At 42.5% G+C, this 27,418-nt stretch overlaps 1 protein-coding gene across 4 annotated transcripts in view; it reads left to right on the top strand.

The window, feature by feature from the left end:
* The window catches only part of whrna (whirlin a), a 203,115-nt gene that overhangs the window by 81,339 nt on the left and 94,358 nt on the right, over positions 1–27,418 (top strand). For 3 of the 4 annotated variants that reach the window (XM_061698025.1, XM_061698024.1, XM_061698027.1), the window contains exons 2-3: positions 17,676–17,894; positions 25,421–25,546. In XM_061698025.1, the coding sequence (XP_061554009.1) occupies positions 17,676–17,894; positions 25,421–25,546 (345 nt within the window). The remainder of the gene's footprint in view (positions 1–17,675; positions 17,895–25,420; positions 25,547–27,418) is intronic. The other variant, XM_061698026.1, reaches the window with a different exon arrangement.

The raw sequence follows: 27,418 nt of genomic DNA, 5'->3' as shown, positions 1-27,418 counted from the left end.
TCGAAGCGCATTCGGGCTAATGTGCCACGGGGCAGCGGATATCATCTGGTTCGGATCCCATCCGGCCGCTGGCTCGCATCGCAACTCTAGTCGTGGCAGATGACAAGACAGATACCCCAAATAACACAAAACACATTACACGTCAGGGTATATTTATTTTTTTCGAGTTGTGGGCATAATTTGATGGCCAATTGCACGCTATACTGATAATAAACAGTCAGGTTGTAAAGAATGAGGAAGTGGCCATTCTACTGGCAATGGGCTTGGTTCGCCCCTGCCTCACAACACCACGGGCATGGTGGCAGATGACAAGACATCCAAATAACAGAAAACACGTTTACTTAGGTACTGTAGGTACGTGCTGAACTGGTGAGTCCGTAACCCAAAAATGGGTTACGGACCCATTTTGAGTGGGTCGCGGGCAGCTTTTAAAGAATTACATATATTCATATTTTGATTTTCCCGGTGCAGTGCAGAGGTGGACTAAGTTCCCACACAGAATATAGTCGGTAAGCAACAGGAAGTGGCTCGCCATCTTCCTACCACCTTACTCTGTAAACAAATACAGTGCAGCTCAGCCTCTGGTTAGCGGATGTTATGGCTACCAATATAATTTTGGCGGTACATCAAACTAATTTAAACTGGCTTTAAAACTGTAATATACTGTAAATGTGTGTTTTTTTTTAATTTAAGAAAACACTTTCTTGGTGTTTTTAATTTATATAAAACAATTGTAATAATGCCAAAATGTGGGTCCCAGGGTGACAACAGTTGAGAACCACTGCCATAGTGCATGTCTCCCTGGATGTGGTGTACGCTTTAGCTGATGTCTTTTTGTTCGGACAAAAAAACTAAATCTCCAAAATTCACTCTATTATGACTCAATTGATGACATGATTAATCAACAATAAATGCCACTAAACTGTCAGAATTATAAAGGATCAATCAGTACCATGCCTATTCATTTACACTGAACAAAAATTCGGACTCATACAGGATTAGAAAGAACATGCTGTCATGGCCATCTGGTGTCAGATTATACTTACTGTAAAATAAATGGGTTTCTTGAACTATCCATCCATCCATTTTCTGAGCCGCTTTTCCTCACTAGGGTCGCGGGCGTACTGGACCCTATCCCAGCTATCATCGGGCAGGAGGCGGGGTACACCCCGAACTGGTTGCCAGCCAATCGCAGGGCACATACAAACCACCACAACCATTCGCACTCACAGTCACACCTACGGGCAATTTAGAGTCTCCAATTAATGCATGTTTTTGGCATGTGTGAGGAAACCAGAGTGCCCGGAGAAACCCCACGCAGGCACGGGGAGAACATGCAAACTCCACACAGGCGGGGCCAGGGATTGAACCCGGGTTCTCAGAAATGTGAGGCTGACGCTCTAAGCAGTTGGCCACCGTGCCACTTTTCTTGAACTAACAAAGCAAAATAATGGAATAATTGTAATGAATAGGTGGACACAAATAAACTACAAATACAGTATACGCAGTGCATGTGATGGACCACAGCCAAGTCCTATTGTATACAATAACTAAAGCATTGTTTTACATGTGGCTAGGTGTGAATATGAGTGTGAATGGTTGTTTGTTTATATGTGCCCTGCGGTTGGCTAGCGACCAGTTCAGGGTGTACCCCGCCTCTCGTCCGAAGATAGCTGGGATAGGCTCCAGAACGCCTGCGACCCTAGTGAGGAGAAGCGATACGGAAAATGAATGAATGAATGAATAGTTTAACCCTTGTTTATAACAACTCAGCTATGCTTGGTATGTTCTTACTGGCAGGCCCATTTGCAGAAGTCAGTGTTTGCTCAACCAAATGGCTTTGAAATCATATTCTCTAAGTAAAAGGTATGCTTTAAATACTGCAATTGGCTAGCGACCATTCCAGGGCATACCGCCTTCCCCAAAGCCAGCTCAGCAGGCTCCAGTTACCCATAACTCTAAAGATAGCAAGCAAGGTATAGAAAATGGATGGATGGATATTCTCCAAATACATAAGCTAAAGCTGCAACTATCATTGTATCATTGTATTGCTACACATCAGACTGTCAGACTAAGCTGCTGTTGAAATGACTGCAAAGGACTCTTGGATTTATTCTTTTCTTTTTGTTCATGTATTGCAGTCACAAACTTTGCCCTCCCTCCTAAAGGCACACACTGCTGATAGGTGGATTGGAAAGTGAAAATTGACCATTATTGTAAAACATCAATAGCTCTATTTGCACCGCTGACAGATCCACTTGCCTCCAGCAAGCAAACAAATGTCTGTACGACAGTTCAGTTGGTCTGACACTATTTACTATTGGCTGTTGCAACTGGAATACCACAATGCAAATCTTAACCCAAACCCTACCACAATGCAGTTTGGAAATACAAATGCTTTGTTTCATTGTTTGTTTGGGTTTGCTCTCACTTGACAAAGTAATTTAAACAATACATGTGACAGCCCAGGAGACATGGAAATGGCTCGATGGGGGATTTTCATGTTAAAGTTGATAAAAGGTCAAGGATATTGTCATTGGCTCTGGGCATGTTGCCAAGCTTCCCATCACTTCAACATACTTAAACAAATTAAATAAAATAAAGTAAAAAACATATTTTTTCAAAGCCACATTTTATGTTTTCCTATTGATTTGAAGTGTGAAGCAGCTAATGCAAGAGTAAAGAAATATTCATATACAGTGCTTTGTCAGTGGAAAACCATATACCATGTATCTTCAGCTGTTGCTGCTTAAACATTGTTATAGTCAAATATGAACTCCAAATTTTGTGCAGCAATTTCAATGTGTTAGGAATTCAAATAGATTTCCAGGCTGCATCCAAAAGCCAACATTTCTTCTTTATACACATGAATGTTGTCAGAATCAGAATCCTATTTTATTTGCCAAATATGTCAAAAACACACAAGGGATTTGTGTCCAGTAGTTGGAGCTGCTCTAGTGCAACAATAGACACCCATTTGGACAAAAAATACTTTTGAGACATAAAAACACTACAGCGGTCACTTAGCCTCTTAGCCTCTAGCAATTTAATGGCAAGAAGGAAGAAGCTGTTGGAATGTCTGCTAGTTTTACTTTGCATTGTTCAATTGCGCCTACCTGAGGCAAGGAGCTGGAAGATGTGGTTACCAGGGTGTGCAGGGTCCAAGAGGATTTTGCATGATCTTGTCTTAGTTCTGGCAGCATGCAAGTCCTCTAGGATAGGTAAGAGGGGTACCGATGATTTTTTTCTGTCCGTTGCAGTCGGGGTTTGTCCTTTTTTGTGGCCCGAGAGACTGTGATTCCCAGGAACTTGAAGGTTTCAATGGTTGACACAGGGCAGTTGGACAGAATGTGCCGCAGCTGTGACGAAGGATGCTTACTGAAGTCCACGATCATCTCTACAGTCTTGAGCGTGTTCAGCTCCAGGTTATGTCGGCCGCACCAAAGCTCCAGCCGCTCCACTTCCTGTCGATGCGCAGACTCGTCACCGTATTTGATGAGGTCGATGACTGTGCTGTCGTCTGCAAACTTCAGGAGTTTGACAGCCGGGTGTATTAAGGTGCAGTCGTTCGTCTAGAGAGAAAAGAGTAGCAGAGAGAGAGGAAAAAGAGTAGCAGAGAGAGAGGACCCATCCTTGGGGGGGGGGGGGGGCACGTTACTAATAGTGCGTGTAGATAAGGTGTAGGTGTAGATGAGGTGGTGTCACCCAACCACACCTGCAGTGTCTTGCCCGTCAGAAAGCTATAAATCCACCGGCAGATGGCAGGCGAGACCCTGAGATGGAGAATCTTGGAGGAGAGGAGTTCGGTTATGATGGTGTTGAACACAGAGTTGAAGTCCACGAACAGGATCCTTACATAGGTCCCCACACCGTCGAGGTGTTCTAGGATGAAGTGCAGTCCCATGTTGACTGCAGGGGCTAAAGCAGAGGTCGTGTGACGCTCTTGAGGTGGTCCAGCACGATGCGTTCAAAGGATTTCAATGACCACAGATGTCAGGGCGACAGGCCTGTAGTCATTCAGACCCGTCATTGCAGGTTTCTTGAGTACTGGGATAATGGTAGAGCGTTTCAAACAGGAAGGTACTGCACACAGTTCCAGAGATCTATTGAAGAGCTGTGTGAAGACTGGAGCTTGCTGGTCCGCGCAGACTCTGAGGCAGGATGGAGCCACAAGGTCTGGGCGTGCCATTTTGTTGATTTTAATTTTGTTTTTGTAGTTTGACGATGAATGTCACATCCTGTTCATGAATGGTTAATGCAGAAGTCAGAGGTCCAATGCGTTTACATAGCCACGTCTCTGTGAAGCACAGGGCGCCGGAACGTCCAGTCTTTACTGGTCTTTGTGAGTCGATGAATCTTGTCCATTTTGTTGGGTAGTGAGCGTAGATTTGCGAGGTGAATCGACGGGAGAGGCCTTTCGGAATCCTCTCTTCCGGAGCTTGACCTGCACTTTCGGTTTGGTTCTGTCATGGTCTGTGTTTTGGTTTGGGTTGTGTTTAGTTTTGTTCCATGTTTTCCTGTGTTCCATGTTGTCTTCTGCTCATTAAGTTGTTGTGTCCACCTGTTCTCGTCTGCTTTGTGTCGACCAATCAGCTCTCTCCAGCCACTCATGTCTTGTCTAGGTGTTCCTCGTTGTCTCGTCTATCTGTTTGTATTTAGTTCCCTGGTTTCTTTCAGTTCTTGTCGGTTCATTGTCGTTGTCACGTCTTTGCCATGTCATAGTCGCCAGTTGTCGTTGTCACATGTCATTGTCCCTATCTGTTCCACGTCTTACTCACAGGTCATAGTTTGTTTCGAGTTTTAGATATTCAAGTGTTTCTTTGTTACTTTCGTTTGGTTGTTATCTGTTGTGGGACTTTGTTTCGTTTTGCTTTATCCAATATCCTTGTTTGCCCTTTTTGAAGATTAAATATTATTTTGAGACTCCCGCACTCCTGCCTTGCCTCCCTGCTTCCCTGCAATTGGGTCCACCATGTTCTTGCCTTGCGTTACTCGCCCTCGCCCTAACCACGTATGTGACAGGTTCCCCCTGTGGCGTCGGCTCCATGCGCCATAGATCACAGCTACTCCGCTGGTGAGTAACTTTAAATTTGTGAAAGTATCAATAATAGAATATGGTGTGTGTGTGAAACTCACACACTAGGACAAAAATATTTAAATGGGGTTTGATCATCTGAATGCTTCTTTCCTACTCTCTATCAGTGTAGACAATTTTCCATGTGATTTAGAATTTTTGTTGTTGTTGTGAAAGTACTCATTCCCATAAGTAGGGATTCCTAAAAAAATCTCACCTTCATGTTTACAGTGTGTGTGTGTGTGTGTGTGCATGCATGTGTGTGTGTGTGTCTGTGTGTGTGTGCGTGTGTAGGTGTGTGTTGATGGCAAGCTTGAATGCACTTGATTTGGTAAGTGCACTATGGGTTCATAACTACGTATTAGGCCAGTGCAAGTTTTTTGCACAATAGGCAATGAACAGTTTCAACTTGTGCTCCTAATACATTTGACAGACACTCAAAATAAATGCTTTTAACAAATGGACTCTTTTCCATCTCTCCTCCAAATAAAATGTGCTGTCATTTTTATTGTTTTTACTTGATTCTTTTTAAATTATATAAATGTGCTTTTGAACTGACAACAGAACACAATAGACTTTTCTGCTTTCATGCATAGTCCATAAATATGACTCAAGTTGCAATATACCATTAATTTTGAATTAAATGCAGTCTTGTAATGTAACGATGTACAAATAATTTGTTACTGTCCCAAATCCCAACTAGCGGGTGCTAGACTGCGAACGCTGTTGGTGGGTGTGGTGTGTGTTATTTACTAAGATTGCAATCTTTTACTAAGCTCCCAAATAGCAGGTGCTAAATTACATGTTCACTCACTCCAAAAGATTGTGTGGGCTGTTGGCAGCAGGTGTAAATGTTGTGGAGACTGCCGTAGTTAAAAGAAGGTTTTGCACTTAAGGTAGTGCTGATGGTAATTCACCCTAGAACATTTGGGAGAGTTCCGCAAGCACAAAATTAAGTTTGAAGTGATGGAATTGGAAGTGTGATTGATGAACAATAGAATAAATTGATCACTCTGATAATTTTGGAGATGTCAGCAATCACATGGAAGGCATGATTTGCTTGATTTGACTCTTTCCAAGTACCTATCCTGTATAACATTACATTTCAAACTTGGGACAACACACCTGGAAGCCTGCGCTGGGAGAGGCCAGTACCAATAGTCCGAGTGCACTGAAAACACATAAGGAAATGCAGAGTTGAAAGGAGTTTTGTCATCGGTGATATGGCATAACTCCTTTTTTGACTGGCTCCAAGTCAGCCCTTAGATCATGAAGAAGTTACAAAATGGCATTGCTGAGTAGACGATATGTTGCGATAATTTTTGTTTGTTGCATTTAAAAAAAACATATACACGAGTAGAAAAGTTCTCCCCCCCCCCTCATTTTGCTTGCGCTATGCTGGCACCACTTTGTTTGCTGGTTAACACCTGCCATTCAGACACGTTATTCAAAGATGCAAAATCAGCCACTGCAATTCATCTCAGGATTGATAAATCACATTGCACATGCTAAATTATATTTCTCTCTAAAATCTCTTTGCGTATACTTCTCCAACAATGCATGCGCAAACCTTTAGTAAATAAGGCCCTTTATTACAAGTTACCTGTGTCCAGAAAGTAATATAGTGTGCACCATCATCCATGTATCTGAGAAAAAGACATAGGATTAAAAAATGTGTCAGCCATTAGCATTAATTAAATTATTGAAATTTAACATTGCATTATAACTTGACAATGAAATTTTTGTTCTGTTTTGTTCTTGAACGTTTGATTTGAGCTAGTCCATTGAGAGGAGGAGAAACACTCAGTGTATATTTCATGAATCAATGCAATTTTAAACCTCAAATAATATATCCTTCCATCCATTTTCTGAGCCGCTTCTCCTCACTAGGGTCGCGGGCGTGCTGGAGCCTATCCCACGGGGAGAACATGCAAACTCTACACAGGCAGGGCTGGGGATTGAACCCCAGTCCTCAGAACTGTGAGGCTGACGCTCTAACCAGTCGTCCACCGTGCCGCCTCCTTTAATAGATGACCATGGATTTCTATAAGTGATGCACTTGCCGGGTTTCCATAGCCCAGCTTTGAGCGATAAGCTTTTGTGTAAAGAATAAATTCTCTGGTTCCGTTTGAAAGTTTTTTTTTTTTTTAATTTAGTTTTTTGTATTAATTTATCTAAAAGCAGTTTGTCATTGAGAATATGTTGTTTTGATATTTCCTCTGTGCTCAATGTTTTGCTTTGCAAGAGGGGATGGGTTTCATCATCTCATAGTCACAAGCATCAATTTTGCTCCAGGGATTACACATTGAGATTACTGTACCATGTCTTTCTTCATAGGCAGGACCAGTTTATGACTCCTTTTGCCCATCGACTCAATTTTTCTTCTTCTTTTCTATTCCTTTTGCTCACAACTCACTTCTAAGTCACCTTGCATGAGTCATGGTATTAAACACATGAAGTATACTTCCACGAGTAGATAAATCATCAATCCATCTATTTTTTTGTACATCTTATCCTCTGCATGTTTGCTGTTATAAAGATAGACAGCAATTCACACTCACATGGTCGCATATGGTCAATTTAGAGCCATTTAAATTCAACTAATTGGCTGGGTCTGGTTGTAATTGACCTTTAGCAATGATATAGCCTAGGAAGTGTACGGAGGAGAGGTGGAATTCACATTTTTCCGGTTTGACATTCAGGCGGTTCTCAAGGAGGCGCTGGAGGCCTTGGCGGACATGACTGCAGTGTTCTTCGGGGGAGCAGGAGAAAATGAAAATTTCGTATAAGTAGACAAAAACAAACTGGTTCAGCATGTCACGGAGGACGTCATTAATGAGTGTTTGGAAGACGTTGGTTAATCCGAATGGCATGACCAGGTATTCGAAGTCTCCGAGGGGGGTATTGAGAGCGGTTTTCCATTTGTCTCCTTCTCTGATATGGATAAGATTATAGGTATTGCGGAGGTCCAACTTGGTAACAATCTGGGTGTCACAGAGGGGTTCAAAATGAGGGGTAGTGGAGATTTGTTTTCCACAGTGATGTCATTGACTCCTCGGTAGTCGATGCAGGGGCAAGGAGTGGTGTCTTTTTTTTCAACGAAGAAAAACCTGGCCCCCACGGAGAGGAAGAAGGCCGAATGAGTCCAGAAGCCAGGGAGTCACGGATATAATATTCCATCACCTTTTTCTCAGGGCGGGAAAGGTTAAGAGACAGCTGGAAGGGAGAGGTGCTCCTGACACAAGATACAATTATCATGTCGTGGTGAGCCTGGTCTTTTGGGTCTCAAGGGGCATGTGGAAATGAAATGGGTAGATTTACCACAATAAATGTCGCTGGGTGACACGGCGTTGAGGGTCCAACCTGGTGTTGCTGAGTTCCATGGGTTCATCTGCTGCAGTGGGAGGTGACGAGGACGAGGTCAGAGGTTCAGAAGGCAGGCGAGGTGCTACCGGCGCAATGTTCATGGGGGATACTACTTTACGCGCTCTAAGCGCCTTCTCACATGCTCGTTCCCGCAACCGGTTGTCCTTTTTTAAAATGATTTATGTATTTATTTTTTTTTTTTTTTGTCCTGTTCGACTGTTAGGTCAAGCAGAATGCAGGGTCTGTATCCCTTTTATGCCGGAACAGTTTTACTGTGTCACAGTGGTGTTTATATGCTGCCGCTGTGGTTTCTTAGTATTATAATTGATGGTTATTGAGAATCAGAATCGATCAGTCAAACATAACAAAGTTTCTAGAGGGGACAGAGAAACGAAGACAAAAGACAAAGCACTAATTGTAATCAGGATGAGAAAAGTAAATTATTACATAGCTACAACAATGAAACATTATATATGAGTGTTGTATGGGGCTGTAGTGTTACACCCTGTGAGGGAAGGACAGGACAAGATAGAACAGGATAAGGACAGGAGAAGAAGCATTCTGCTGTGCTTGGCACCCCTATTTCCCTTGTACCTTCTGTCCCTCTGTCTGTCCCATAAAACCCTTTTCTGTCCTACTGCATTTTCAATAAACATCAGAATATTTAAGAAAAATAATAAATAAATTAAGTTACTCTGCGATTGGCTGACGACCAGTTCAGGGTGTACCCCGCCTCCCGCCCGAAGATAGCTGCCATTAGTGATACAGAAAATGGATGGATGGATGGAAATTAAGTTACTGATGGTGTCTTCATTCACCTGACTTCGGTGCAGGCCGTCTGGGTTCACTTCCCAGTCAGTGGCGGTGTGAATGTGAGTACGAGTGGTTGTCAATGTCTATATGTGCCCTGTGACTGACTGGCGACCCATTCAGGGTGTAATCCGCCTTTTGCCCGAATTCAGATGGGGTAGGCTCCAGCACCCTGCGACCCTGAACAGGAAAAGCAGTATGGAGAATGGATGGATGGATAGAAAAAATAAATTAAAGAGAGGGACCATTTCAAACTCCCCCGTTACACACTGTTACACAGCAGAACTGTTCTAGCACAAAAGGCATACGATCTCCCATTCTTGTCATGAACGGAACAGAGGATAGGACCCAAAAATGCACGACTCCAAACCAAATGGACAGTTTCAAAAAGAGAGGTTTAATATACGGTCAGAGGTCGGTACACAGGCAGGCAATCCAAAAAAGGCAACAGTATCCAAAAATGTGAGGCAAAAAGGCGAGGTCGATAATCAGAACAGGGTCTAGTCTTACTGTGAGTCTTTGACGTGGAAACAAGGAATGCTAGAACGCGACGACAAGGTACAACAAACTACGACGAGAAAGAACGAGACACGAGGTTAAATGCAAGGGGTAATTAGGGTGAACGAGGCACAGGTGGTGAAGATGCTCTCAGGAGCAGGTGTGTATGAAGACAAAAAATGGAACACACACGTATGACAGTCCCCCCCTTAACGGCCGGCGCCAGACTCCCGGGCTGGCTTGAGCAGGCTGACGTGAAAAGCAGGGTGGACCCGGATCGACCTTGGGAGCCTAAGCTTCACGGTGACAGGGTTGATGATCTTTGTTATGGGGAAGGGCCCAACGAACCTGGGAGTGAGCTTCCTGGACTCCACCCGGAGTGGAATATGCTTGGTGGAGAGCCAAACTCGCTGACCCACTTTGTAGTTCGTGGCCGGTGTTCTCCTACGGTCAGCTGCGGTCTTGTAGGACCGTCCCTGGCGCAGCAGCATCTAGCGGTCTCGCTCCCAGGTCCTCCTGCAGCGTCTCACCAAGGTCAATGTCGCTGGAACTATGGACTCTGGGGCTATGGCAGGAAATAGAAATGGTTGGTAACCATGCGCAACGTGAAAAGGTGATAGACCAGTGGATGCAGAGGGGAGGAAATTGTGAGAGAATTCGACCCAAACCAGTTTCTGAGACCAGGATCGCGGCTCCCGTGAAGCGAGACATCGGAGCCCAGTCTCCAGGTCCTGGTTCAGCCTCTCGGTTTGTCCGTTGGTTTCAGGGTGAAACCCAGATGACAGACTGACGGTAGCACCTCTGAGATTGCAAAACTCCTTCCAAAATTGTGAAATGAATTGGGGACCCCTATCAGACACCACATTCTTGGGGAAACCATCGAACTTGAATACGTGGTGTATCATTAACTCGGCAGAGTCTTTAGCTGAGGGGAGTTTCGGGAGTGCAATGAAGTGTGCCATCTTAGAAAACCTGTCCACAACGTTGAGAACGGTGGTATTTCCTTTAGAGGCCGGTAATCCTGTCACAAAGTCTACGGAAATGTCTGACCAAGTGGGCCAATTAGTCACAGCATCAACTTTGCAAGAGTCCATTTTGATTTCGCCTGGAGCCAGCACGAACCCCAGAAAAGAAACGGACGCCTTGTGGAACTCACATTTTTCAGCCTTAACATACATTTCATCTGCAGTAACTGCTGCTGTAACACCTTTAAAGCCTTTAATTTTATAAAAAAAATGGATGATGCGCCTTTTAAGCCGGTGCGCCTTGTGTGTGCACTGAGTTCCAAAATCTGTAAAAATGTTGTTGTGCGAGTTTGGGAAGCGCTCCGCTTGTTTGACTGTCGGAACATTTCCCGCCAACATAGGGACGTAATACGTACGTGGCAGCGATTAACCAATTAGAGAACATTACGTAAAGCTACGTGCAGTACGTAAGGTTACCTCTGCCACGCCTCCGGTAGTTATACTATAGTACCGATATGCAGCTAAACAACATTTGTTTGGCTAAGGACCCCCGAAAATGGCATCAGCGAAGAGACATGCTTACGAGGCACAATTCAAACTACAGGCTATCAGTTAATTGGTTGTAAATGGGAATAGAGCAGCCGCGAGAGAATTCAAAATCAAGCACAAGAACAGAAGCGTCTCTACAGTCACCATTCGACTGAAGACAATAACGATAGCACAAGACATGAAGATCGAACACTTTCAAGGAGGTCCGCCATGGTTCTTTTGTTTTATGAAAAGGCGCCATCTCGCCATCCGTGCAAGGACTACCGTGGCGCAGCAACTGCCAGCGAACTCCAACCGCTGGACATTGGTGTAAACAGGGCGTTCGAAGTGAAGTTGCAAGCGGCGTAGGAGCGATGGATCAGAGACGGCGAACACACCTTTACTAAGACTGGGAGGCAGCGCAGGGCGAGTTACGCCACCATATGTGAATGGATTGTGGATGCCTGGGCTAAGGTATCTGCTTTGACTGTTGTCCGAGCTTTCGCGAAAGCTGGCATCATTGCTGAACAGCCACCCGGCAACGAGACTGACTCCGACGGATACGAGAGCGAACCCGGCATGTTTGATGGCGAAATTGCCCAGCTGTTCAATTCAGAAGATGACGACTTTGACGGATTTGTGACAAAAGATTGATCAAAAAATAATGTGAGTGTATTTTTATATACGTAGTAGAATAAAGTTCAACCAAACTCACTGTTTTGCTTCCGTTACCATGATTCAGCATGCGCCGAATAATACGGTGCCCCTTATGTATGGCTTAAGTACAGAAATAGACCCCGTAATTGAGACTGCGCCTTACAATCTGTTGCGCCTTATGGTGCGGAAAATACGGTACTGTATAAAGGGGGAGCAAGAGAGAGAGAGAGAGCTTCTCCAGCTCAGCGTCTCACCTGCCATCTGACAGTGGATTTATAGCTTCCTGACGGGCGTGAGGCTGGGGGAGGCCACCTTATCCACTCGAAGCATCAGCACTGGGGCGCCCAAGGTAGTGTCCTCTCTCCGCTGCTCTTCTCTCTACACGAACGACTGCACCTCAACGCACCCAGGTGACAAAGACCACTGTCATCGGCCTCATCAAGGACGGTGAGGGGTCTGCATATCGACAGGAAATTGAGCGGCTGGAGCTGTGGTGCGGCCGACACAACCTGGAGCTGAACACGCTCAAGACTGTAGAGATGATCGTGGACTTCAGGAGGCATCCTTCGCCACAGCTGCCCCTCACGCTGTCCAGCTGCCTTGTGTCTACTGTCGAGACCTTCAAGTTCCTGGGAATTACAGTCTCTCAGGACCTGAAGTGGGCGATCAACATCAACTCTGTCCTCAAAAAGGCCCAGCACAGGATGTACTTCCTGTGGCTTCTGAGAAAGCGCGGCCTGCCACAGGAGCTGCTGAGGCAGTTCTACACAGTCAATCTACACATCGAATCAGTCCTGTGTTCTTCCATCACAGTCTTGTTTCATGCTGCTACAAAAAAGGACAAACTCCGACTGCAACGGACAATCAAAACTGCTGAAAGGATTGTTGGTACCCCCCTACCCACCCTTGAGGAGTTGCACGCTGCCAGAACTAAGACAAGAGCGTCCAAAATCCTCTTGGACCCTCCACATCCCGGTCACCAGTTCTTCCAGCTCCTTCCCTCAGAAGGAGCCGATCAATGCAAACTAGAACTAGCAGACATTCCAACCTTTTTTGTCTTGAGTTTGTTGTCAAATTTCTGTCGGGCCAATTATATGTTACTCGTGCACTCACTGTAGTAGTTTCACCACACTGCACTATTTGCATATCTGTTGTTGACCAATACTGGTCACTCATGCCAAAATAGCATCTGCTCCATTTGCACACTGACTGAGGAGTATTTTTTTTAAAAGCTTGCATTGTGCTTCAGTAAAGAAGACCTTGGGGTAGTATTTTTTTTCTGTTTGACCAGACTGTGCTTTGGATTGGGCTGTAGTAGTCACTGTGTGCAGGTTCATACCGGAAGTGATGTAAAATACTGTCTATAATGGCTCTGCCTCGCAATAGTGTCATTTAGGTGAAGACTTAATGTTTCCTAGTGCGTGAAACTTAAATGTGATTTCTCCACAGGTTCACCTCGTTCGTCATGATTTTCAAGAACATGGTTCACATGGGCCCCCTTGTTGTCTGCCTTAAGAGTCGTTGAGGAAACTAAAACATGTTGGTGTCCCTCGTGGACAAGCTCCAACTGTAATGGAAACACTCACTGAGGCACACTGCCAATCTAGCTAAATGCAGTACCAAAAGTTTGTGATACTTCGGGGAGCAACAAAATATGTATTTTCTGTGGGGGGGGTTCTGAGCCACTTCTCCTCACTAGGGTCACGGGCGTGCTGGAGGCTATCCCAGCTGTCATCGGGCAGGAGGCGGGGTACACCCTGAACTGGTTGCCAGCCAATCGCAGGGCACATACAAACAAACAACCATTTGCACTCACAGTCACACCTACGGCCAATTTAGAGTTGTCAATTAATGCATGTTTTTGGGATGTGGGAGGAAACCGGAGTGCCCGGAGAAAACCCATGCAGGCACGGGGAGAACATGCAAACTCCACACAGTCGGGGCCAGGGATTGAACCCAGGTCCTCAGAACTGTGAGGCTGACGCTCTAACCAGTCGGCCACCGTGCCTGCTCCTTCGTCTCACAATGTGCAAATTCACATTGCTATTAGAACTGATACACTCAGTATTTTCTCAGTATTATGATAACTAGTCTATTTCCTCAACCAGCCTCCATAAGTTTCATTATCCTAAAAACATGGGCCCCTGCGGGGAAGGAAAAAAAAAGGCTTGGGAACAACTAGGATAGTATGATTTTTGGACATCAGCTTTAAGATATTTTCCTGGACCTTTAATTGAAGACCCAATGCTTTAAGATGCTCACACTCCCTTCATGGTTTAACTGCCACATTTTGAACGACTAAGCGTATTTTTCTCCAAAAATATTTGCCGGTTTCATGCAAAACGGTAAATCGACGGCACTTATATAATGCTTTATCTACAGCATCACAGTGCCCAAAGCACTTTACAAAGCCTGTCATGCATGGCACTGCCAGGTCCACTCGGAGCAAATTAGGATTCAGTGTCTTGCCCAAGGACACTTCGACATGCAGACCTGGGATTCGAATCAGCGACAGTCACTGGACAACCCGCTCTACCAACTGATCCACAACAGGCTCTACAATTTACAGGTTCCAATGCACGTAGAAAAGCTGCACAATAGTTTCTATAAGTTTAATAGCCATTTTTTATTTTCGTCTATTGCGTACTCCTTTTGCACTTTTGAAATCTGATAGTGATGTCAACTCTGCAGTTGGTGAAGTCAACAGCCAGAAATATTGGTGCCTCTGGGTATTTACTGAACTGCCCCATTTGCTCTGATTTTATGTGCAGTCCAGGTACATGGGAATATATTGAATTGCCTAAGGGCTCCACATATCAAAAGCCATCAGAAGGCAATGGACCACAGTCAACAGCAGTTTCTTACATCGTATCAAAATGTATTACTGTAAATAACTACTCTTCGTGTCTGTGTCTATGTTTCCATTTGACACCATTTTAATTGATGAATCTGAATGCATTTCGTCTGCTTTGAAATCCGTAATTACAGTATCTTACAAAAGTGAGAACACCCCTCGCGTTTGTACAGATTATATCGTTTCATGGGACAACACTAAAGAAATGACACTTGTATGGTCCAATGTAAAGTAGTGCAAAACCTATATGAAAGTGGAAATTTACTGTCACCTCAAAATAATTCAATAAACAACCATGAATTTTCTATTTTTCATCAAATCTGGATTGTATATCTGTACTACAGGTACATATACGAACAATTCAACACAAAACTGGTTGTCTTGTAAATCAAATAAAATGTATCTATGGCTGGAGAGCAAAGCGTACAGTTTTGGTCATTGAAATGCATGGGTGCAGTCTGAATGGGGCGAATTTGTTTCCAACTGCCTCTCAAAATGTTCACACTTTCTTATTATTCTCTCATTTCCTCTTCATTGTGGCCATCCTCTCCTTCCTTGACAATCTCGCCATGTTATTGTGGTTCAATAAAAAAAATACAGAACGGTATATTGTATGTGGACCCACAAAATCCAATACAGGGTTGCAGTTTTTCCGTTGCAGCGCCTCAGTAAATGCGGTGTGCTCAATCGCTTGGTGTCCGGCAAAGAGTTGCTGACTGTATTTTTCCCCGCAACTGTCCAGTTACTGTCGGCAGCGTCGCTTTGTGTGCTGCAGGCTTAAGTGTCAATATTTTATATTGCCACCATTATTTTCCAGCACTGACTTAACCCTCTTGGCCATGACGTACACCAGAGCTTCACAGGTTCCACTCTTCCATAACGACATCAGACAACTGGTGGATGTTCGAGACCTTGTGCTCCTCCTCCATCCGTTGAAGGGTTTCCCTACAGATACTCAATAGGTTTTAAGTCTGGAGAGAAGTCCGGATAGTCGGTGCAGCTTTACCATCTGGCAGGCAGTGGTCATCTTGGTGTGTTTGGGGTTGTCATCATGTTGGAGTACAGCCCTGCAGCCCAGTTTCCGAAGTCAGAGGGATCATGCTTTGCCTCAGTATGTCGCAGTACATGTTGGCATTCATGGTTCCCTCTGTGAAGTGTAGCTCCCTCGTACTCATGCAGCCCCAGACCATGACGCTCCCATACGATGCTTCACATGTGCACTCAACTTATTTGGTCGACTATGGGGAGGACCGTTCTGAGGGGAACCTGTCCTGTTAAACCGCTGCATGGTCTTGGCCACCCTGCTGCAACTCAGTTTTAGAGCATTGGCAAGCTTCTAAAATTAGCGTAGGGCATATTTATGTAGAGCTACAATTCTTTTTTTCATATCCTTCAAGAGTTCTTTGCCATGAGGGGCCATATTGAAATTCCAGTGCCTGGTATGAAAGAGTGTGACAGCGATGACATCAAATTTAACACGACTGCTCTGCATTCACACCTGAGACTTTGTTACACAAACGGCCTATTCATGCTTTCCGCATCTGCGTGTCCACAGGGTGCGTGTTGGTCCTTGTGACAATAACAGTTGTCATTCACCCCACACAGAGCTCTTTGCAGTCGACCGAATACTAATTTTTTTGTGACTGTGCGGACTGAACACATATAGTATAAGCACTGACTGCTAATTTACAGCAATTAACAACAATGGACGCCTGCTTCGCCTTGTTCTTGTGTGAGGAGATCTGCTGGTATCCCCATTTTTATAGTTCAAATTTAAGGGAATATAAAGATAGCCAGATGACTCAAAGCTCCTAACGTGAACTATACCACACACTACAACAAAAAAAAGTAGCTCTGTTTCTTTTCACTTCCGCAGGGACCAATGCGCATGCGTGGAATACATAACGTGAACCTGAAACGTAGTATGAATGGAACTGCATGCACATCTGTGATCTGTGGATGCGCAATGCGGAAACCATGGAAGACCATTAAAATGTTTAACATTGCTGTCACATTTCTGTCGGGCCAATTATACATTACTCGTGCACTCACTGTAGTTGTCTCGCCACGCTGCACTATTTGCATATCTATTGTTGACCAATACTGGCCACTCATGTGCCTGAGTAGATTTGCAATAATTGCACAATTGACATTGTCCCAGATTATCGCACTACTAGTCACTTCAAACTGCGTACATTTCTTGAAGTCTCTGCGCCCCTTTGCACAATGGTCATTGCATTGTTGGTTCTATTAGTTATTTCAAACTGCTCTAATTGCTTTTTGCACAATTGTCCCCCAAAAAAATAAAAAATAAATAAAATACAAAACAATTGTACTGGCATTACTGGCAACCTTTTATTGCTCAGTGACTGTTTTTTTTCCTTTTTTTTGTTTTTAATATGTCTTTATGTCTCAAAAGTATTCTCTGTCAGTTGACTGCCTGTTGTCGTACTAGAGCGGCTCCAACTAACGGACACAAATTCCTTGTGTGTTTTTGACATATGTGGCAAACAAAGACGATTCTGATGTCACATAACACTCGGGAGGGAAAATGGCTAATTGGCCGTAATTTGGACATTTTCATTTAGGGTTGTACTCACATTTGTTGCCAGCTGTATAGACATTAATGGCTGTGTGTCGGGTTATTTTGAGGAGACTGTAATATACCCTTATACAAGCTAACTACTTTTCATTGTAGCAAAGTGTCATTTCTTCAGTGTTGCCTCATGAAAAGATATAATAAAATATTTACCAAAATAGTAGGGCTGTGCTCACTTTTATGAGATACTGTAAACACACTAACTTTTATGCTTTGTGTGAATTTGTTGCTCTTGGACTTGGCACATTTTTCATATGTTCTGTGAAGTAAGATGTTTAATTATCATTTTATCATTTCATCAATTCTCACCTTTCCATTCCTCAGGTGCTGAAGGGCAATAAAAAGCTGAGCCTTTCTGTACGCTCAGTGGGGAGGATTCCAGGCGGCTATGTCACCAACCACGTTTATACATGGGTTGACCCTCTGGGCCATAGTGTGTCCCCTCCTCCTGACCTGCCTGAACATAGCAGTGCCACCCTCAGAAGAAGTGACAGTCAGCGACGTAGCAACATGCAGCTCCTGCAGGAGGGAGATGAGAAGAAGGTGAGGCTTGCGAGAAACTAAGAGAGAATTGCATTGCACTGAGAAGACCACAATATGGCCAGTTGAATTAATGATTAGAAGAAGATTCCCTGCTTTCATTATGGAGTTTTTAACTGTTTCTGCTTCAAGTGATGGTGCTTACAAAAATTGTCATGCGGTTGTGCGTTTTAATGTTTCATCTGCAAGTTATCGTTGTCATACTTCTTGAACCATCAACCTTCTTCAAAAGCTCTATGAGCCAGAAAACTAGAATATTAATGCATGTAAAAAGGCAAGAGTAAATTCTATCATCTAAAGTACCTCATCTATCTCACTACAAAATCCTGTCCACTTCCCCTGAAGGAACCAAGGAAGATTTTGCTACTGTAATGGGCATTAATCTTTAAATGGAGTTAAGACTGCAAAAAGTAACAGACTATTTCTTTCACATTAAGCGTAGAATGGGACATTTTGTCACTTGGACTCTAAAGAAGTCCTTTTTTTTTTTTGGTCTTTATCGTGTGACTCAATTATTACTGCAGCTCCATGGCTTTACTTTTCTTCAATTTTCTTGTCATTGATTGGATCAACCCTAACTCATATTTATCCAACAAAAACAGCTTGTAATTTTATGAACAATATAAATAGATGATTGGGACAATATAAAATAGATGATTGGATTCTAGAAAAAATACAGTCTCTCAGCGAAGGTCAATATAAAATTGTTACTGTGTCCAAAATTTTGAAAAACATATTTTTTTCGCATAATCATTACATGCATTCCTTGCCGTTCAGTGAATAACAATTTTGTAAACTGTAGCGGAGGCGCTCTGGCGACATAAGGTGCCACAGTAACCCCACCAACAACTTGATAAACTGAATTCTCACAAGCCGCCCTGCTGTGCAAGACAGCCACCAAAGGACGCCTGGCGTACGTCAGCTGGACCTTAAACTAGTTAGCAGCTTCCCGACAAATCTGGGTTCCAGTCATCAAAGACCCCTTTGATGTGGAGAACTGAAGATAGCGACCAAAAGGTTGGGAGATCCTCTCGCCAATAAGATCAAGCTGGGACAGATCGACAACGATGTATTAGTTGGATATGCCACAGATTGAACTATTTACTCCCGGAACTTGAGTTATGTTTAATCAACGCCTTTTTCGGGAAATCAAATACAGCAATGAACTATTTGTTTTAATATTAAAACATGCATGCAAGGCACCGCCAAACGCCCACTGGGAACATTGCTGGGACACAGGCGACACCCGCTGGGGTTTGAGAGTTACTGCAAACCTGTGGACTTTTATTCAACGTTTCTTTAACTGTCCCTCGTTGCTACCATGTGCGCCGGACCAAGACGGCGGCGCTTTCAATCGAAGCGGCTTTGATCGCTTTTCCTAGCTTGATCTGTTGGCGGAGGCTCCAGGAAACAATGCCCTGCATCCGTAGCTGTTACGCCCGCAGTTGAGACCAAGAGCGGAGCCAGCAACAAGCTCAATAAGTAGGAAAGTTACGAGTTACGAGCGTGTTACGATAACAACTTCCTTTATTCTTCTCCCGCCTGTTTTTTTTTTTTTTTTGGTGCATCATCTTCTTCAACCAAACCTGCTTCGTTTTCATCGCCAAAGACCAGCTGATATACGGTCAGGAGTAGCACAACAATCGTTGCCAGAATCTACAAAATTAGTGCCTATTAATTTTGGGGTAAAATACACGGTACAATGTCCTTATTCCTTTCGATATGCCTGTTTCTTTCTATTAGCCTTATTAGTAGTGTTTTCTTTTTGTAGTTAGAGCCCTCTGTGTGTTTCCCTATACATCTCTTGCATATTTCATTAAATATTCTATAAAATTCCATTTCTTGTTGTGTTTTGTGTGTGTTTTGAGTTCGAACAAGAAACCTCTGTAATCGAGGACAAATATTTCATAAATGTAGCAACCTTCAGATTATGAGACTAAGGTTTTTCGTCACTTTTCCAAAATTTTACACATACAAAAAGATATGTTGCCCTTTACGAGACAGATAGTTTGATTGTGACGTTAAAACGTAAATCGGACTAACCCGGAAGTGAATGTAGGTGTTCACCTTCAATGATTTATCTCTTAAATGAATTAAGTTTTATCCAACACCAATATACGCTACAAAACTTACAATCAGACTTATAAAAACAACCACCAAAAACATCTTGACTATGCTAGGGTTAGGGTTAGCTCACAATGGTTTCTGCACTGCAAATTAAGGATGGGCAAGAAAGTAAAGATCTATAAAATAAAATAAAATAGAGGCTGATTACTGCGATTGGATGGCGACCAGGGATAGGCTCCAGCATGGCCGCAACCCTGATGAGGATAAGCGGTATGGAAAATGGATAGATGGATGGATAGAGGCTGATGAGTGATGCACCGAATTGAAAACCGAAAATGAGGAAGCCAAGGCCAAAAACCGAAAGCTAAAAAAAACCCGAAATAGATTACTGCCAACCTACAGATATTCACTTCCAGAAAAATGTGTCTGATTTCCCGAATTTTTAAAATCATGTCAAGAACATTACCGACGGACAGTGATTGGCGCATATTATGTAATAGGATAAAAATAATTCTGCATACTGTTCAATTACACAACTTTATTGTAATTGTTAATAAATTATGGCTCCAATATTTTCATCTTTATTGCGTCAACCTTGTATGGGTGGATGCAATTGCAGCCAAATGTCTTCTTTTGCATGCTGCTTTTGTATTTCCTGTATTCTCTATTGCTGCTGAAACAATGCAAATTTCCCCATTGTGGGACTTCTACTTTTCCTTTCAGCTTGTCCCGTTAGGGGTCGCCACAGCATGTCATCCTTTTCCATGTAAGCCTATCTCCTGCATCCTCCTCTCTTAACACCAACTGCCCTCAGGTCTTCCCACACAACATCTATCAACCTTCTCTTTAGTCTTCCTCTAGCTCTCTTGCCTGGCAGCTCCATCCTCACCATCCTTCGACCAATAAACTCACTATCTCTCCTCTGGACGTGTCCAAACCGTCAAAGTCTGCTCTCTCTAACTTTGTCTCCAAAACATCCAACCTTTGTTGTCCCTCTGATGAAACTAATTTCTAATCCTATCCAACCTTAAGGTGATCTAATATTAGAAAAAAATATTATATTAATGTACTTTTACATTTTCTCAAGTGACGTAGCGGACGAGCGGTGACATACTAATTGATTTCTGGTTTCCATGTCATGTATTGCAGTATTTCTTTCTTGACACATTAATTTTCTCATAGATCATTTTACACTTGAGACTAAGTGATGCCCGGGATGCACATGTAATGGAAACAATGAGTCCCAACCCAGGAACAAGGAGTCCCTGCAACTTATCATCACGGAATACAGATACAGTAATCCTCCACTATATCATGGTTCTTGCTTTACGGTATATATTGCTATTTTTTATACTGTTTGTAGAATATTTTTGTGTTATCCATTGCTCTTGCTCTTCCTCAATATATTATGTGTTTAGGCCTGTCACAATAGCTTTTTTAGGATGATGATTTTTCCAAAAACTATCACGACAAACCATAGTATCATGTTTTTTATGCCACTGATACAATGATATTAGAGCATAATGATATCATTAAATCAGTGGCATAAAGAAAACAAATATATAATGATAATAGAGTATAATAATGGCGGCATGGTGGACGAATAGTTAGCACATCTGCCTCACAGTTCTGAGGACCTGGGTTCAAATCTGGCCTCACTTGTGTGGAGTTTGCATGTTCACCCCGTGCCTGCGTGGGTTTTCTCCGGGTACTTCGGTTTCCTCCCACATCCCAAAAACATGGATGGTAGGTTAATTGAAGACTCTAAATTACATGTAGGTGTGAATGTGAGTGGGAATGGTTGTTTGTTTATATTGTGCCCCGCGATTTGCTGGTAACCAGTTCAGGGTGTACCCCGCCTCTCATCCAGAGTCAGCTGGGATAGGCTCCACCACACCCTGGTGAGGATAAGCAGTTCAGAAAATGGATGGATGGGTGGAACATAATAATGCAAGTACATCCTTTTTGAGAACAATTCACTTTTAATTCTAATTCTAAGAAAAATGAACATTGCAATGTAGAACAATAAATAAAATATCTTCGATTAAAAAAATACAAAATAAAACAGACTCAGGCTCTGTTTTCAAAAATTGCACTTAAACAAATATTAAACATTTGGAACAGATCTATAAACAGTCATTAATGCCTTAGCAGGCAATGTGCTGCCAATCAAGTTTCCACTTGGTTAAGAAAAAGTACGAAGTGGCAACATTAATAACAACACAGCAAGTAGATCAAAAGCAGCCTATTTTGATTTAAGATTTGTACTACTTTTCAAAAGTCTGCAGCCTTTCTTTAAATGTTGTTTTGTCAACTTTTTCAGTGGCTATAGCGCTTACAATAGTGAGTATGCTTTACTTTTTGTAATGTGAGCATACATGCGCCATATCAATGTCATTCTATTCAATTATATTTGCATTGTTGGGCAGAGGGTTCCATTATTGCAAGTTGACGGGAAATGGGAAATGTTGTTGGTTCCCAGCTGAAGAAATCTGGTGGGATGGTTGTGTTTAAAATGGATTTTGTCACTTTGAGGTTTTAAGTTGAGTTGTCTTTGTTGCGACTTCATACAAATTTGACATACCAGCTCGTTAGTGTTAGTGGGATGGCCGCGTTCATTAGGCTTGAATCCAAAATGTTTCCGCATCGTCGCGGTGCCGACTTTCTGTAACTGTGCAGCAACCGGCTCACTGTCAGAAAACTTAGCTTCGCATACGCGAGCACCTCCATTTCAAAAGTACGCACACACACACACACACACACACACACACAGACACATTCATACACACATGCATACAGACATCCACATGGCCAATCAGAAGGAGGGTCCCTGCTCTTCACTATCTCTGATTGGTTTAGAGTCCACGATGGGTTTCATGTGTCTGCTTTCAAAGTCGCAGAAATTGTTTTTTTCCTTCCTCAAATGACTGGGCACCTGTGCACATCCTGTTTTTTTTTTTTTTTTTTTTTGTGCTGCACCATTCACAAATTAGGGCGCATATGCGACCAAATTAGTCACACTCTCGAGTCCTGTGTCATCAAAATAAAACAATTTATACACCAGATTTCCAGCACCACGATGGAGTATTAACCATAGCTCTGCGTCCTAAGATGCAGATTGATCTTACTTTATGCGTCCCTGCTAATTTTTGTGCGTCTCAGACGCGGGACGTACATCAAACGAGATCCCTGTTGCTATTTTGCTCTTCAAAGTTGGTTACTCTACGCCACGTCTACCAGACCTGTGTGACGACAAGTGTACTATATCCTGCCCGATGATAGATGGGATTGGCTCCAGCACGCCCGCGACCCTCGTGAGGAGAAGAGAAGCGGCTCAGAAAATGGATGGATGGATGAAGTATTTTGGTCCGCAACTGAAAATGCACTTTTGGCCATTTTCGGCTGACATATTTCAGTGTTCGAAATTTCAGTGCATCACTAAGGCTGATATTACCAGTACTGCTACACTATAATTAATAAGATACTTTTATTTACAATAATATGGAAATTGTTCAAGAGTGTTGTATCCAGAGGTGGGCAGTAATGTGCTACATTTGCTCAAGTAAAATTTTCGATAAACTGTACTTGTCAGAGTACTTTAAATGCACCGTACTTTTTACTTTTACTTGAGTATTTATGTAAAGAAGGATCGATACTTTTACTCCATTACAATGATCGACATGCCGTTCGCTACTTTTATATATTTATCCATTCTTGCGTGTGCGCGTCTATTTTTAGACTCCATCTTCTACTTCCCAATAGGGTGCCCATGGCGCCAATCAAACGGGATCACTAATGTCATTTGACTCCAATTCACCAATCAGACGACACAAGGCAGTCACATGACCGCGCACTTTGCCTTCCCGAGCCAATCAAATTTACTCATTTTGGGGGAAAAACAGCCGAGCGACTGTGTTTATTTTATAGACTCCAAAAACCAACAGCTTTATCATGCAGCTCTTAAATTGTGACTGCCCAAACTTGGATATTTCAGCCCACTTCTAATTTGAGAAAACACCTTGCGGTAAGTTGCAGATGTTTCTGTTGTTGTTTTGGCAGTGGATATGGCAACATTAACCCTACCATATGGTGTCACAAATGCAATCACTAAGTCTGGTCAGCAAACAGCTTCTTCATGAAGTCATTTAAGTGAATAAAGCAAATAATGTTTCTGTAGAGTCCAATGCATGTGTAGTTGGTTTTTGGGCAGTTAAAAATTGAAATGGTTCCAGGTGTGTTGACTCCCATATATTATTATTTTTTTTTTAATTGTATTTGATGCTCATGCAGCGGCACTGTGAATGACTGGTTAGCACATCCGCCGAACAGTTCTGAGGACCGGGGTTCAAATCCTGGCCCCGCCTGTGTGGAGTTTGCATGTTCTCACCGTGCCTCTGTGGGTTTTCTCCGAGTACTCCGGTTTCCTCCCACACACCAAAAACATGCATGGTAGATTAATTGAGGACTCTAAATTAATAATTGATTTATTCATTAATACATAGGTGTGAATTTGAGTGCGAATGGTTGTTGGTTTATATGTGCCCTGCGATTGGCTGGTGACCAGCCCAGGGTGTACCCCGCCTCTATCGCCCGACGATAGCTGGGATAGGCTCCAGGCGACCGCAACCCTCGTGAGGATAAGCGGAACAGAAGATGAATGAATGATGCTCATGCTCGGATTTAAAAAAAATAATAATAATAAATCTGAACTTAATCACAAGTTACTCGAGTATTTTTTTTCATTGAGTACTTTCTTACTCTTACTCAAATAAATATTTGGACGACTACTTTTTACTTTTACTTGAGTCATATTATTCAAAAGTAACAGTACTCTTACTTGAGTAAAATATTTGGCTACTCTACCCACCTGTATCTCACCGACAGTATCTGAATCAGCCAATGATCTTTACCTAGGGCTGGACGATGTGGCTTTAAAATGAAATGTCAGCTTTTTCAAATTTTTCACCCCTTTGCTTATAGCTAAACCAAATGGCAATAATATTCCAAAAATGTTTTGCTTTTTGTTTTTCCTCCTCTTCTGGGATTTGCATTATTTGTCCCAATACCAAAGGTGTTGAAATCAGCATTAACTTGCTTGGATTTGTTAAAAATGTAAGAATTCAGGGCAGTGGCTTTCTCTTTCCATAGCATATCTCCTTTTACATGGCAGGCGCTGAATCTATAGTTTTTCAGCATTGCTATTTGTTTGAATGGTGCTCAGTCATGTGTGTGAAGAGGAAGGCAACGTTATGAAGATGCAATTTACACATTTAACCAAGTTCCAAAGACTGGGTGTACTGCAGCTAAAAGACAGTCCATCTAGTCTGGATGGCATTCTACAGGGAAACCATTTAATACGATGGAAAAGGGGTTTTGTTTTTTCCTAAATGTTACATGTTTCTGTTCTGAACCATTTCACAACTGACCTCAGTCATCCTTACCACTTCCACTGTCATTTATAGGTCAACTTGGTTTTGGATGATGGCCGATCCCTGGGCCTTATGATCCGAGGGGGAGCAGAATACGCTTTGGGTATTTACATCACTGGAGTGGATCACGGATCAGCAGCAGAGTGTGGAGGGCTCAAGGTATGATGACTCTATTTTTCTTACTATTGCTCACTTTGATCTGAAAAAACATTGAAGACATTCTCAATAAGGTTCTTGTCATTGGCATTCCTGTGGCGTAAAAGTAAAATCAGACAAAACATGGCTTTTATGTGGTTGCTGGCTTCCTCAAACTTATCAGCACGATAGACTGCATTCATGTGCAATTTGCTTCGCCTCAGACAGAGACTTTGTATACCGCAATCGTAAGCAGATACTTTCTTTGAATGTCGAAGCTACAGAGGTTGGAGTAAGTCACATACGTGCAAGTCACAAACAAGTCTCAAGTCACTGTGGGACAAAAATCAAACTAGTCAAGTCGCCACTAAATTTCAAGTCGAGTCAAGTCATTACTTGGCTTCAGCAAGTTGCCAGTCAAGTCGCATCAGTCGCAACATACAGTATTTTGGACAGGTAACAAAAGTTTTTTTTTCACAAATCATAACACTAAAAAAAGTATTCACACCTAATAATAGTTACGCGAGCAACCACTGAGATTATGATTGATTGAATTTATTGCACGGAATTGTTTTTAAGTATTTCAAACTCAATTAAACTCAACTTTATTTCTAAACCTAACTATGCTGTCTACTTTATGGTGACAACCTTATAACTCCTACAGTTCTGAAGAGAGCACAATTAAACAAAAGCCAAGACTGGCACATCACTGTACAGTATTTACATTGGGTATAAAAAGTCCACACACCCCGGTTAAAATGATTGATTAAAACAAATATATGTATATAATAAATATTTTCACAACTTTTTTCACCTTTAATGTGAGACATAACCTGTACAACTCTTGAAAATTTTTTTGAGTGAAGTAAAAATAAACATGATTTAGAAGCACTGACTCTGGACAATTGACAACTATCGTGAGAATAAAGGTTGTGTTTCATATGCTGTGGTCTCAATTTTCAAAACAGAGTGCAGACAGCTTTATTACAGAGCCGACACAACAGATGACATTTTAACGGTGACACTTCAATAAACACTTCCAGTAGTATGAAAATTATATTCACACATAGCTACTCACAGTTTGAACTGTACTTAACAATGGTGGAATGCAATTTTGTCAGCAACTTTTTAAACTCTAAAGTCAAGTCTTTCTTAAGTATTTGGCAAGCAAGTCCCAAGTCATAAAACTGCCAACTCAAGTCGACTCGAGTCAAACGACTCGAGTCCCCCCAGCGAGGCTAAACTGCGTGCGATTCAAAAGCTATCATAATAAATGTGGCGAAATAGCAAAGGGTAATTTGCTTCTTTCACTAACCCTTCTAATTCCATCACTTCAAAGTTAATTTTGCGCTTGTGGTGCTCTCCCAAATTATCCATCAGCCCCACCGTAAGTGCAAAACCCTCAATTAAATAAGCCAGTCTCCACCACTTGTACACCTGTTTCCATTCTCGCCACAAACTCAGGTGCAACATGCCAGCCAACAGTGTGTGCAATCTGTTGGAGTTAACATGCAGTTTAGCGCCCACTATTTGTGATATTTTTATTTTGTTTAATCAGAATGAGTGTAAACATTAGCAATATTTTGTAAAAATGTGTACGTCTACACAGAATGTAATTCTCACTACATAAATTATTGGGACATGTTGTACCTCTAACAGGTGTGTGTGTTCACTGTGATGGGTAAAATGCAGAAAACAAATTTCATGTGGATGCATGTTCATGGCAATAAAGGTGATTCTTCTTCTTTGGTTCAGACTTGATTATTTTGTTAATGAAGACACTACCAAGACATTTTAATGGTATGCATTGCAAAAATTAGCCCAATGAAAAGAGCAAAGCTAAAATTTACACAACAAAACTTTAATTCACAAGATTTGACCAATAGGTGAATCTGA

This window comes from Phycodurus eques, chromosome 15, assembly GCF_024500275.1.
Source record: "Phycodurus eques isolate BA_2022a chromosome 15, UOR_Pequ_1.1, whole genome shotgun sequence".
Lineage (NCBI taxonomy): Eukaryota > Metazoa > Chordata > Actinopteri > Syngnathiformes > Syngnathidae > Phycodurus > Phycodurus eques.
The sequence above is the reverse complement of the archived record's forward strand: the minus strand, read 5'-3'. Positions and strand labels throughout refer to the sequence as shown.